The sequence below is a fragment of the Neoarius graeffei genome, chromosome 16 (assembly GCF_027579695.1).
Source record: "Neoarius graeffei isolate fNeoGra1 chromosome 16, fNeoGra1.pri, whole genome shotgun sequence".
In the NCBI taxonomy this organism is placed as follows: Eukaryota; Metazoa; Chordata; class Actinopteri; order Siluriformes; family Ariidae; genus Neoarius; species Neoarius graeffei.
In genome coordinates, this window is record NC_083584.1 from 13,143,214 (window position 1) to 13,158,401 (window position 15,188).

At 40.3% G+C, this 15,188-nt stretch overlaps 1 protein-coding gene across 3 annotated transcripts in view; it reads left to right on the forward strand.

The window, feature by feature from the left end:
- The first annotated feature begins 10,015 nt into the window (after nucleotides 1-10,015).
- Nucleotides 10,016-15,188, forward strand: part of LOC132900432 (adhesion G protein-coupled receptor E1) — a 76,578-nt gene continuing 71,405 nt past the window's right edge. For all 3 annotated transcript variants that reach the window (XM_060942522.1, XM_060942523.1, XM_060942524.1), the window contains exon 1: nucleotides 10,016-10,232. In XM_060942522.1, the coding sequence (XP_060798505.1) occupies nucleotides 10,205-10,232 (28 nt within the window). In that variant the 5' untranslated portion in view covers nucleotides 10,016-10,204. The remainder of the gene's footprint in view (nucleotides 10,233-15,188) is intronic.

Consider the following 15,188-nt stretch of genomic DNA (forward strand, 5'->3'; position numbering starts at 1 on the left):
GCTACAAAACCAAAAACCATGCAGCATGCTCTGTTAAACTGAGTTTAGTCTGGAAATTGACTGTAACTTATGAGCTTATGTTTTGCCGTGTTTTAAAATCGGTGCCACGTTAGCCTTGCAATGGCTACATTAGCTGTGCAGCTAACCGCTTCCTGCAGTTAGCCAGGTACTCTGCGCTACAAAACCAAAAAGCATGCAGCATGCTCTGTTAAACTGAGTTTAGTCTGGAAATTGACTGTAACTTATGAGCTTATGTTTTGCCCTGTTTTAAAATCGGTGCGTTAGCCTTGCAATGGCTACATTAGCTGTGCAGCTAACCGCTTCCTGCAGTTAGCCAGGTACTCTGCGCTACAAAACCAAAAAGCATGCAGCATGCTCTGTTATGCCACTGGAGGTAGCGTCACAGTGCTGTTAGCCAATCAGAGGTAACACGTTTGCATGTCATGAATATTAATGATAAAACCCGCCCCCACCCTCTACCCTTCCCCGCCTCCTGCTTCTCATTAGCAAAACGACACACTGGGAAAAGCGCTGAAATGGGGCTTTCTCCCAGGAGGCTATATCTATGTGCCGAGGGTTCATTTCGAGAAAGGCTGCGGATATAACATCCGGAAACCTCCACGAGCCCGTTTAAAGCATCAACAAACCACCATGCCATGGGACCTTTAAATGCCAGTCCATGTACATGTGACTTACTTTTCACAATGAGAATGCCTAGGCGATCACCTTACATAACATTGCATTACATTTAGCGGTTATTGTTTATACAAAGCTACTGAAAAAAGGACAGATTCAGCAGCATACAAAATGTGGGGGCATACACTTCACTTAGGCCCTTCGCCCCCTGCGGAGCATAGGCCATCGATCAGTTTCCTCCAGCGTATCCGGTTCTGGGCCCTCCTCCCTATCTCGGTCCAATCCAATCCTGCCTCCCTCATCTCCTTTTCTAGATCTCTCCTCCAGCTATTCCTTGGTCTGCCTCTTCTTCGTTTACCCTGAGGGTTCCACTTGAGGGCCTGGCGTGTGATGTTACTTGCCGGCTTACGCAGGGTATGGCCTATCCAGCCCCACTTCCTCCTTCTGATCTGCAATTCCACTGGTTCCTCATTTGCCCGCTCCCATAGCTCTTCATTTGTGACTTTGTCCTTCCAGCTTATCTTTAGGATACGCCTTAAACAGGTGTTAACAAAGGTCTGGATCTTGCTCAGTGTTTTCTTTATCATTCTTCAAGTCTCTGCACCATATAACAGGACAGACTTCACGTTTGATCTAAAAATCCGTAACTTGGTTCTAGTAGTTAGCTCTTTGGATGACCACACGTTCTTTAACATGAGGAACACTCCCCTTGCCTTTCCAATCCTTACTTGCACATCCTTATCTGTTCCTCCTACTCTATTTACCACACTTCCCAAATACGTGAACTCCTCGACGTCCTCTAGTTGATGTCCATTTACTACTACTGGTACCTCACTTGTGGTATTCATCCACATTACCTTAGTCTTCCCTATGTTAACTTTCAAGCCAAGCTTGGCTGACTCCTCTGCTAGTCTTGATGTTTTTTCTTGCATTTGCAGCTGGTTATGTGAAAACAGTGCAAGATCGTCAGCATAATCCAGGTCATCTAACTGCTCCCAGGGAGTCCACTGTATCCCGTTCTTGCTCCCACTTGTTATCGTTCTCATTATCCAGTCGATAGCCAGTAGAAAGAGGAAAGGAGATAGCAGACATCCCTGCCGTACACCAGTTCTTACTTCAAAAGGTTCTGAAAATTGTCCTTCGTGGGCCACTCTGCACTTCATACCTGTATAGCTGGACTTAATCAAGGTGATAAGCTTCTCTGGAATCCCATAGAAGTATAATAGCTTCCAGAGTGACTCTCGATCTACACTATCAAAGGCTTTTTCATAGTCCACAAAGTTTACGTACAGGGATGAATTCCATTCCAAGGATTGTTCTATGATGACTCGTAAGGTGCATATTTGGTCTATACAAGAGCGATCTCTCCTAAATCCCACTTGCTGGTCTCTCAACAACTTATCCACGGCATCCTTCATTCTTACCAGTAGTATTCTGTTAAACACCTTGCCCGGAACAGAAAGCAGCATAATGCCTCTATGGTTGTTACAATTTCCAAGATCACCCTTCTTAGGAACTTTCACAATGATCCCTTCTCTCCACTCTTCTGGGATACTCTCCTCTTCCCATATCCTAGCAAATAGCCTATGGAGGATTTCCACTGATGTTGTTAAATCCGCCTTCATAGCTTCAGCAGGAACCCCGTCAGGTCCTGATGCTTTACCATTCTTTAGAGCCTGAATGGCAGCCTTTATTTCCAATTTGCTAGGGTTTTCGCAATTCAGGGGAAGAGTTGCATCTGGCAGGGGGATGTCCGGTTGATGTTCTGGTGCAGGACGGTTTAGAAGCTCCCCAAAGTGTTCGGCCCATCGCTTAAGTTGTTCCTCAGCTGTAGTCAATGGCTTTCCATTTTTGCTCCGCACTGGTTTCAGTATCCTCTGATGCTTCCCCGCCATTCTTCTGGTGTAACTATACAGGTCTTTCATATTTCTCTTCTCTGCTGCTTCTTCTGCTGCCTTTGCCAGATCATCAATATAACTTCTTTTATCTTGTCGAACACTTCTCTTCACTGCTCTGTGGGCACTTCCATACTGTTCACTGGCCTTTGCCTTCGCTGCTCTTGTTCACGAGTTGTTCAATACCTCTTTGCACCTTTTCCTAGCCTTGATCTTCTCCATTGTTCCTAGAGACATCCAATCCTTGTCTGTCGATTTCTTCTTACCTATTGTCTCTTCACATGCTTTGATCCAAACGTTCTTCACTTGTCTCCATTCCGTCTCAATGTCTGCCACTCCCTCCACTTCATATAGATCTTGTAACACTTGAAATCTATTTGACATACTTAACAAAACTGGTCTCTCATAGTTGATTCCCTGAGAAGGTCAACATTGTATCTTGTCCTGCCACTTGTTGGTTGTCCATGACGTTTAAGGTGCAACTTTAGGGTGGCAATAACAAGGTGGTGATCTGATGCCACGTCTGCGCCTCTTTTAACTCGGACATCTTGTAAGGTTTTTCTAAATTTCTTGCTGATGCAGAAGTGATCGATTTGATTCTCTGTCATTCCATCAGGTGACACCCATGTAGCTTTGTGTATCGACTTATGTGGGAAAACACTCCCTCCGATTACAAGTTGGTGTAGTGCGCATAAGTCGGCAAATAATTCTCCATTTTCATTCATTCCTCCCATTCCATGCTTACCCATTACTTCCTCATATCCGGTGTTGTCAGATCCTATTTTGGCATTTAAGTCTCCCATGAGAATGGTGATATCTTTGGGTCTCTCTTTGTTAAGTAGATCTTGTAGTGTGGAATAGAACTCTTCCTTTTTGGTCTGTTCTGCATCATTTGTAGGGGCATAACACTGTATAATACTAACCTTGATGTTCTTCTGCTTGGTTAAGAATTTAGCTGTCACAATTCTTGGACTGACTGGCTCCCAACTTATAAGAGTTTTTGCTGCATCTTTAGATAACATTAAAGCAACGCCTTCTATATGGGGGGCATTCACTTCTTCATGACCTGAGAACAAAACTACTTCCCCAGTTGATAAAGTTAGTCGACCAGCCTGGTTCCATCGCACTTCACTCAGCCCCAGGACTGATAAATGGTAGTTTCTCATCTCCCTTACTATCTGTGCTGCTTTTCCTGATTCGAACATCGTTCTTACATTCCAAGTCCCTATTCTGATAGTCTTCCTGGGCGTCAGTAAAACATTCAGCCTCACAGCTTCCGGTTGGCTTTCACTGTGCCGCGTCATAAACCTTCTACTAGAAAGCTCTACTTCCCCCAGGACCGATTGTTGTTGTAGGTTACTTCTCGATGATTCTGTAACATTCCTTTTTTACAGTAGAGGGTTGTTAGCCCTAAACCAACCTCCCAAGGGAGGAAAGTGTGGGATCACTCTTTGTCTGGCCCCTACCTTTCGACCTGTTCGGCATGGGTGACCCTACTGGGAGCCACGTGGCTCCTGCCGACATAGCTCTAGAGGTCACTGGGATACGCAAACTGCCCCACCACGAATAAGGTGGTGATCCCATCGGAGCGGGCATACAGGGTATGAGCGTAGCTGTCAGTCAAACACAAGTTAGCCAATGGAAATGCATTCCTGGACAGCCCACCCACACATGAAGTTTGTGCCAAAACTGCAAGCAAAAAGTCAGGGAGCACAAACAAGAAAGCTGGAATCGCAACCAAAATAAATTACGTCAAACAAAACTGAGAAAGACGCGGAACAAAAATAAAAGGTTTCTGAAGAGTAATAGACTGATATTTTGCACGATTACACAAATAATTTGTTTGCCAGTCTAAAAAAAATAGACTTTTTTTTTGTTTTTTTGTATTTTGATTTGTCGTTTTTGTTTGATATTTCAAAAGTATTGTATGAACATTTTGGCACAAAATTGATTCCATACTGACGGTTCCCCTCTGATGGCTGCCAATGGAACTTGTACCCTGTCCACACTAGGGATTTTGTACCGACACGAAACTACTTTCGTACCGCAACACCTGTCCACACTAGCAACTATACCGGTACTGTAACGGTATAACTGTATCGGTATGAAACCCACAAATGTATGGGTTTTGTACCGGTACAGTATCGGTACTGTAGCGCTTCGCTGTAGTGTGGACAGATGAAGCGGCTCTGTATCGATACAAATATAATGCGCAAGCGCAATGAACCGTTCCTACGTCTTCCGGGTTATTCATACAATACAATACGCCCATGCTTTCCAGCTGTAAATAAAATGTCAAAATGGCTCAAAATGACCGCGGAGCTACATGGAGCAAAGAAAGGGGGGAGAAAGGGAGAGGGGGAGGAGGGAGGGAGGGGGAAAGAGGGAGGAAGAAAGGAGGAAGAGGGGAAAAGGGAGAGAAAGGGAGGGGAAGAGAAGGAAAGAGGGAGAAAGGGAGGGGGGAGAAAGGGAGATTCGTTTTCTTTGTTTCTTTCTCAACTGCCTCGTACGTTTTATACAATTCGACTGAATAAATGACCACCAGAAATACAGACTGTACATTGACAACAAAAAGCACACACACGTTATTTTATCCGCCATATTCTCGGAAGGAAGTTATTCGGTAACCATGGAAACATTTCGCGCACGTGCATTTCAACTTCTGTGAAAGAAAACCGCAAACATTTCTCGCTAGTGTGGACAGATGCACTAAACTGTACTGCATATATGTCAACCTTTGGTCAATCAAACCTGTATAACCAACCTCCAAAATCCGTATTTCCCTTATAAAATCCATATAAGATGCAAATTAAAATAATTTACCTAAAATTTGAATGATAATTAACAATGATATATCCCAGTTACTTTTTATTCAATATTAATAACAATAAACCTTCAGAATGAATACAAAGCTCCAATGTTTGACAAAAACACAAAGTGTTATCAGCGTAGTTACGAAGGAAATACTTCGTTCTTTGGAGACAGGTTTCACCGAGCGGCTATTATGCGCGAGACTTCATATTAGCCACAAAGTCAGGAAAATCTGTTCGTAAAATTACGTTATAATGATCAAATACAATGAAAAGTACTTTTCCAGTCTCACCTGTGAAAGGTGATCTCGTTTGGACGGTAAACCTGTTGGTACAGTTAAACGCAGCACATGAATGAGGCATCTTTGCCACATCCAATTTGGCGACGTGGATGACATATGATTCTACGCAGAAGGCGGCGTCTATGTTTATGTCTATGACCTCTGGGTTGGCGGGATTCTCGCAATGCGGTGTGCGCATGATCAAAAGTGGAACGAAGTCTCGCTACCACAAGATAACACGCGATTTCATAAGACTCTTTACTGGCTGTCGTGGGAATTGATTATAGCTCGAGATAAATATTGAAGTTTTTTTTAAAGAATCCGTATAACTTTATTTATACGCCCGTATACTACGTTTATTGAATCAAATCCATATAAAATACGGACATTCCGTATAGGTTGACATGTATGGTACCGGTATACTTTGTATCGATACAGTTATACCACTTTCGACCGGTATAAGTGTGAACACAGCATTGGACACCGGTGTTTATTGATGATAGAAGTACCAGGATGAATTTTAAAGTATATAGAGCTGTACTTTCTGCTCAGATTCAGTCAAATGGTGAACAACTGATAGTACGGCACTTCACAGTAAAGATCCATAATGACCCAAAACATACCACGAAAGCAACCCAATAGCCAAGCCAAAGAAATGTAGTGTTCTTAAATAGCTGAGTCAGTCACCTGACCTCAACCCAACTGAGCAATCTTTTCACTTGGGCAGAAAACCCACAAACAAGCAGCAACTGAAGATGGCTGAGGTAAAGGCCTGGTAAAGCATCTCAATGGAGGAAACGCAGCATTTAGAAATATTCATAGGTTCCAGACTTCAGTTGTCCACTGGCCCTGTGAAAATGGAGGGAGCTGAAAGTAAGCTGAAAGTCTAGACTTCAATTTCATCTTGATTGCTTCATGTCAAATCCATTGTGGTGGTGTGCATATATAAAACCCCATTGCAAAGTGCACTGTATCCTTCAGCAGCACAACCACAAATCCTATTTTCAGTCTTGGTGAATGGCATTACTCATCAGGCACTGTGCCTTTTTTCAGACCCCAGGTTTTTATGGGTCAACCCCATTGTTGTAACATAAAACAAATACCTTTTCTGGTACACAGTGTCAGCATAACAGCCAAACGCCAATCACTAAAACAGTATATCATGCCACACTATGTCACCATGTCCCTTGTGGGCTTCATATTCCTATTGTTAGGAAGTCTGGGAATTTTTGCTCATTATTCTGGCTGAAGAAAACTCTCTGACCACATTTAACCTCTGACATAGTACAGTGGGGGGGGGAGTGTCCCCAGTCTCTCTCTCTCTCTCACTCTCTTTCTCTCAAAACATATACATATGCATCTCTTTACATTGACACAGCTGTGCACAATGTAATATTAATACATTAGGCTTGTATTCAGTTTGAATCATTGTTCTGTATGAGGTCATGGGAAATAAGAAGTAGCACCTTCAGAGAGAACATTCTGTTTCTATGTTGACATGGAGCAAAATATGAGAGGTTGCAAAATGTACTTCCTCTACTTCATACATGTGCTGAAGCAGGATGTAAGGGTTTCTAGCGGTTTTCTAAATAAATGCTGTAACTAAACGTGTGTATAGAAATTACAACTAAATGTGTGGATAATTTCAAAACCCAAACTTTATCACCAATGTCTATACCCAGTTAGTTATGCTTCTGGCCAGAGGTATTCAAGGCTAATTTGGGTGAAGACATCAACAGGCAAAAATATTCAAGAAGTGAACATGAACAGCCAAATTATATCATGTGACAAACTTCTTCTTGATGGCTGTAAGTTAGAAAATTCTCTACATTCTCTAAATTCTCTATTCTCTAGTTATCTTGCTAATTTTTGGAAACCGTAAACAAATGTTCATACTTCATGGTTGCTAATTTGTGAGGTTTACTTAGGAAGCTAACTGTGAGTTGGCCAAGTGGTTAGCGTGTCTGCCTCTTGATTGGAAGCTCGTGAGTTCTACTCACGGTTGGGTCATACCAAAGATCGTCATAAAATGATGCCATCTGGCAAGGCATGTTGCAATACAGTGGGGAGTCAAACTCTCATGGTTGCCAGAGGACTAACCCTAGCTATGTAATATAGGCGAGAGGCTGAAGGCTACAGAAATGGAGATTGGTCCTGCCTAATGTGCTATATGGTGTGGGAAGGACTTAGACTTGAGAAGACCTTTATTTAGTTTTGCTAAGCTAGGGAAGTGCATGGAAATAATAATTTAAAGCTCATAAAGCACATATCGTAAAGCAAATTACATATCAGAAAGGCAATTTGTTAATCTATTTTACTAAGTAATTAATAAGGAAGCTGGAAAAATACCAGCTGGCCATTCTGTACCTAGCTAGCTAATTATCTAGCAAACTTTTGGACAACCACTAGTACATTTTTATGATGGTTATAATTTGCTAATATATAGTGAGGTTATATAAAAATATTCTCCTTATGTAGCTACCTGCAAACTGTTTAGCTAGCTAGCTATCATTGCTAACTAACAAATAAATGTTTGTTCATACTGTTTCAATCAGCAACAGTGGTAAGTGTAAACTGAACAGAGACATTATTGGACTTCAGTTGATTAAAAATATGTTGCTATTGGTCAGTTTTCATTTGATCTAGGTTTATATTTTTATATTAAAAAATAACAACTAGTAAACATGGTAGCTAACAGCAACTAGCAAGTGAATATGTTAGAGCTACGGTAGAGCTTTCAAACATTTTGGGACACTTATCAAACCTGTACAGGGAAACTTTCTCATAGTGAGTGCTTATATAAAAGATAAAAACATACCCCTGAATTTTTGGATTAATTTTGAATGATGTTTTTGCTTCCATTTCTAATCGATAGGGCCTCTTTCAGATCACTCTGTGTGTATCTGCGTAACAAGACTCTGTATGGATGATGGGAAAATAAAAAGTAAGGTGCATCAAGCACCGAGCTTAACGTTCAACCAACGTTCAACATTCAATCCTACTAACATTACTAATAAAGCGCACACTGAAAAACAACACAGAGTGAAGATGAAGCTAATGAAGACACTTAAGAACCAAAGACATTCTGTAGCAAAGTTTCATCAAGGGCGCAAACACAACAGGCTTCTGGTACAACCCCTGGTGGTACAGACTCTGTACTACAATAACATCGTTGACACGTTGTTTACGAACAACACCAATTAGAAAACCTCAAACAGTTATTAATCTGTTTAATAAAGTAATAAGGAAGCTACAGTCACGGGTTTAATCAGTTCAGCCTGTATTTGATCAAGTTTATCAATCTATTTGCCTGAAGTGATACACCCTTAAGGCTAGTACACACAAACCTGTCTCTGAGTAACACACCTAAAATATCGGTCATATCAACGTTACAATACAATCTCATCTCATCTCATTATCTGTAGCCGCTTTATCCTTCTACAGGGTCGCAGGCAAGCTGGAGCCTATCCCAGCTGACTACGGGCGAAAGGCGGGGTACACCCTGGACAAGTCGCCAGGTCATCACAGGGCTGACACATAGACACAGACAACCATTCACACTCACATTCACACCTACGGTCAATTTAGAGTCACCAGTTAACCTAACCTGCATGTCTTTGAACTGTGGGGGAAACCGGAGCACCCGGAGGAAACCAACGCGGACACGGGGAGAACATGCAAACTCCACACAGAAAGGCCCTCGCCGGCCCCGGGGCTCGAACCCGGACCTTCTTGCTGTGAGGCGACAGTGCTAACCACTACACCACCGTGCCGCCACAATACAATCCCATTCAATTATTTGTTAATTAATTGTTTTTAATTGTCTCCTGTGTTAAAAGAAGAAAATGTTACAATTAATGTTTGATGAGAACTGCCCAAAGGCTGAATAGATCTAGTAGATTTTTCTGTGCTTCTTTCTTTCTTTCTTTCTTTCTTTCTTTCTTTCTTTCTTTCTTTCTTTCTTTCTTTTTTTAAAGCTTAGTATAAAGCTGTGAGTTTGTAGAAAGCTTACAGGAAGGACTGGAAATGCTCAAAAAGCAAAAATAAAACTGTTTTCATTTAAAAAAAAATGGATTATAAATATTAAATCCTCCAGAACCTACAAAACTAAAATGTATTTATTTGATTGTTGATTATGGATTTATATATATTTCATCCATTGTTGAGAAAAACACTGAAACAGAAATGAGAAAGATCAACACTCTAGTTACAGTATAGCGAGTTAGTGGTACGGAGGCATTTTGTATGTATTTTCAGCTCTTTGAGTTTTATAGCTGTGGAGACTCCCTCTCAGAATTGCCCCCCACCTCCAGAGGGGCAGGACTCAGATGACTTTCACTGCTTATTCAATGAAACCCTCCTCTTTTCATTTCAGAGTTGACTTTGAGTTTACAGAGATTCAGGGAGAGCTGAAGAACATTGTGCTTTTAGTTTCTTTCGTGTGTGTTAGCAGGGCAGTGGTGTAGAAACAGAAAGACACAGAGAGTGATTGTGTTATCCTTGAATTTAATGGCTGAGAGCAGGGTTTGATTTAATCAGTAGTCAGTGTGTTCACTCTGGATCTGTTTTCTTTCTCCTCACCATGAAGCATCTGTATCTGCTCTTTCTGGGTGAGTCAGTTTTGTGTTTCCATAGTAATAGTGTGATTACAGTTGTCGTGTTGTAACCTCTCTTCTTTCCTGTTCTGTCGTTGCAACACCTTCTTGTGTTGCATTGTGAATGTCCCTGTTATGGTGGATGAACTTTACTGAGACTGAAGCGAATATACATGCAGTGGACAGTATGTCATGAATAAAACACTTCATGCCATGCAGTTATAGGAAAACAATCAGTGGCAGTGGTGTGATGATGTGGAGTTACAGTTACCTCCTTGGAGCTGATTATTTTCCAATAACAACATGTTCTGAAATGTTTCCTTCCTCTTATGCTACAGCAATTTTGTCAACTACAACTTCTTTTTTTCTTGATGTTATTTACTATGTAGTTTTGTGAAACACAGGTTTCACACTTGGCTGATATTTAGGTGTAAACAGTTGTTCCTTCACCAGTCTTGCTTTTTCTTTTTCTTTTTTGTTGTTTCTCTTGGAGTTAATAAGACAAAAAAAAACATCTTGAAGACTTTTCCAATGACGTACACGAGAGACTCCTTCCCTAAATATTAAATAAACATCTACAGAAAGTTTCGGCACATGAATGATGATATATCTTTGATAAATGATAAATAATACGATTATAAAAATGCCTTTAAAAATTTTAGATTGAGATTATGCAGAGCATTTGCCATACAAGGCCCTGTGGAAGTTAGAAATTATAATGTGCCGTAGTGATAGTGTGATGGTGTGACAGAAACGACAGTGTACCATGGAAATGGTAATGTATTAGAACGAGTACATCAGTATAAACTTGTGGTGTGAAAGTGTGAAGGCAATATTGGCAGCGCTGCAGTTATAGAAAGTTGTTCAACAGCTTCTGACCAATCAGAATTGAGAATACAACAGGTATAATATGGAAAAGTGTGATTTAAAAAGAACCTTTTGACAAGAATGTGGGTTGTTTTTGTGCCACAGAAAGCATGAACCCAAAACTACGTGAGCAGATGTGTATTGGGAGCCTTTTTGCTTTTTAAAGAGACATTTTATTGGCAACATCTGTGCCTTTACAAGCGCCTTCAAACCCACAGACAGGGAAATTACGCAGGAGTGAACATCAGAGGAAAATCTGATGTAGGTTCAACGTATAGGCAAGAATTTTTTTTTTTTTTTGGGGGGGGGGGCAGTCTGCTCCACAATCTGACCTTTAGCTGACTTTTAGTCATTTATCTCTCATTTGCAATGTTTCTCTCTCACCTACACACCCACACACAGAAGGTTATGATATCAAGGGACAATGACAAACCAAATAAATCCAGTAAAGCAGCTGTGAAGAAATGATAGAGAGGGAAAAAAAACGCTGTGAGGCAAGGAGTGCCTGGTGGAGATTGTCGGAAGGCTGGTGTGTAGTTAGAGGAGGAAACAGATCCACAGGAAATCAAAGGTGCATTTATCACCCTGTGCGCTACAGGACTGCAGGGGTGGGGCGTCGACTCAGGAAGAGCTGTTATGTTTGGGGGGAAAGTTAGAGAAGGCAGCTTGGTCAGCTGAAAGGTCATATACAGCAGTGTTTCCCAACCTTTCTTGAGCCACGGCACATATTTTGCATTCGAAAAATCCCACGGCACACCACCAAACAAAAATGTCACAAAAAGTATATATAATGAAATATAATGATCATCTAGTCTCAATTTACTCACAATTTACTTACTCAGTGTGAAACCTGGGCCTGTTTAGTTAAACACAAAGCTGATATACTTGCAGGAATTGAAGAAAGACACACACGAAGATCTTCCTCAACAGCTCTGAGTCACTCTGCTTTTTTAGTTTTTATAGCAGTCATGCTTGAAAAGCCCAGCTCGCATAGATAGGTTGTGGAAAATCACTTTTTTTGCTTTCTTCTGACCTCTACTCATATTAAAGCCTTCATCTGGGTCAGAATTTTCTCCAGGACCCATTTTGGATTGTGTACCTTTTCTTTTCAAATATTTATCCATCGCTGTCACACCCGAAGCATTACTAATTCTATTGTTTGAATGGTAACAGGTAGATACACAGGTTAATTAGCTACCTGACATCTAGTGGAAGAGTATTTAATTGTTCTGCCTGTCACTATACGTCGCTGGCATAGACGAATGAAGACAAATTATTTGCAGTAAATAAATAATAATTTTCGGAACAATTAAGTGAAATTGGATAATTTCCCACGGTACCTGATGATCTCCCACGGCACACTAATATGCCGCGGCACAGTGGTTGGGAATCACTGATATACAGTACTGTGCAAAAAAGTCTTAGGCACCGTATATATTTTTTTTTCATACAAACTTTGTGATAGATTTCTATTTTATGATGTTGTGTGATGAATAAAGTTGTGCTTTCTTTCTTTTCTTTCCTTTCTTTATCGAGTCAAAACATTTTAGAGTTCCAAACGTTCTTTTTTTTTCCAGCACAAAATTAAATGTTACAGATTTTTTTTAAAATCTGAGGCCAGCTTTAATAAATCCTTTGTTCGTGGTAACATGGTATGCAACAAAGAATTTTTTTGCTCCTTCAAGGTCACCAGGTATTTGCGGAGAAAGTTTGTTCAGACAGGCCATATAAAACCCCACACATTACAAGCCCAACAGTGTAATTCATTTTACAGCAAATAATTTTATTTGACATGCAAATAATCTGATAATGCTTTAGAAAAATTTAATATCTGACATAGAACAAGTTCATAACTTTATGTTAAGTATCAAAACATCACTGACGTGTGACACAACACAAAGTTCGATATCTAAATCAAACCATCCATTTAATATAATGTCAAGAACTGAACAACTTTAACCCCTTCAATGCCCTTGGATGAGTCACGTACGTCATGAAACCTTTTACCGCTGTGACTTATGACAGAAGAATGTTTTAGGCATTGACTGTAATTCATATGTGCCACTGTGAAGTAAAAGTAAGGTGCCATGTAAAGTACATAAAAGGAGGTGTTTATGATGAGTAGCGTACGTCATAAGGCACAGCGGTAAAAGATTTCATGACGTACGTGACTTGTCCAAGGGCATTGAAGGGGTTCATAATCTTTCTACGGTAACACTACATAGGGCCAGAAAAAATCAACGTCTGACACAGAAATATATAACTTTAAAGTATCAAATGTCTCAAACTTATGACATACAACATGACTTTGTAATATCTGCAAAAAGTAATACTAAAGCAATTATTGCATCTAAACTACAGAGTTGAATGTGAAACTTAAGAAATCAAGTCAATCTCAAGTTCATCAGCACCGGCAGTAGGTATCGCGGTCCCCCTTGTACCATGTGTAAGAACGAAAACATGTACGTGACTTAGGTCAGCATCCTCATCTATACAAATATCCGATATTTAATATTTGTCTACATTTTCAATGAACACACTTTTGAAAGTTTTAGAACAATCAACGCGCACCATTTTATTGCATATTTTAGTGTCATTATTCACTCCTATAGATATTAAAAACAACTTGCAGTCGGCGGTTTTCTTTTCACCGTGTCAAACAGACCAATCGCTAGCCACTACATGTATTGGTTTTAACAACAGTCAATACAGGTACGGTGTACAATAAGGGCCATTCAGCAGGCCTAACAGGGTTTTTTTTCTACCTTTTTTTTTTTTTTTTAATACCCGGCCAGGTTACCGCCAACAAAGAACTTTTGAAGGCTGGCCTGAGCAGCATGTTCCAAATGAGAGCACTTGTCAGACTAAAAAAAAGAAAACCTAATAAAGAAAGAAAGCACAACTTTATTCATCACACACTTGTGAAACTTCCTCTCTGCATTTAACCCATTTGAAGCAGTGAACACACACATGAGCAATGAGCACACACACATACCCAGAGCAGTGGGCAGCCATGCTAACAGTGCCCGGGGAGCAGTTGGGAGTTTGGTGCCTCGCTCAAGGGCACCTCAGCCCAAGGCTGTCCCATATTAACCTAACCGCATGTCTTTGGACTGTGGGGGAAACCGGAGCACCCGGAGGAAACCCATGCGGACATATAGAGAACATGCAAACTCCACACAGAAAGGCCCTCGACGGCCGCTGGATTCAAATTCAGAACTTTCTTGCTGTGAGCCAACCATGCTAACCACTACGCCGCCCATGAATGAAGGGGCTACTGAGTTATGGTGTAAAATGAAGACGTGAGTGTGACAATCAAAGTGTCCAGAAGAACTGTGGCTGGTTCTGCAAAATGTGCAGTAAAACCTATGGCTCATTTCCTTATAAAACTGCACTCATTGCAATCACTGAGACTACTATTGTTTTTTTTTTTTTTAACTAAAGGATCGTCTCACACCAAATATTGTCTTTGTTTCATTTATTATGGCTTGCTGCTTTTTATAGTATTTTTTTTAAGCGTTGAAACATTTCATTTTATTATTTTAATCTGTTTTTGGTCTACAGCATTTCTTTACCCTTTAAAATAAAAATGACTATGAAATACAGATAGCACAGTTTTACTCCACTGACTATCCTAACCTTATCGTAAATATGACTGGAGATGTAGAAAGGTTTAATAAGAACACCAATGAATAATTAAAAAAACCCTCCGTATTGTTTTGTTATAGGAAAAAAACTATCACCAATGGCAGGGTATGACAAAGCCGAGTAACTGTTACCACACCGACACTGATAATTTTCCTACAACATAAATAAACAGTAGTGTTTTATTCCGGTTATAGTGCAAACTGGTGAGTTTATATTTCTTTATCGCTGCTGTACTTGTTTCATGGACGTCCCACAACATTAAATATAATGATAAATAGATTTTTTTTTTTTAAAGTATGGTGTGTTCTTTCAGAAAAAAAATTTAATCACTGGCTAATTGCTGTGATATGAGATGAAAGCATTTCAAGATGTGCTGTTACTGGAAAATAATCCAGCTCTTGATGGGAACTGTAACCCTCTTCATCACACCATGATATTATTGATTAATTTTATATA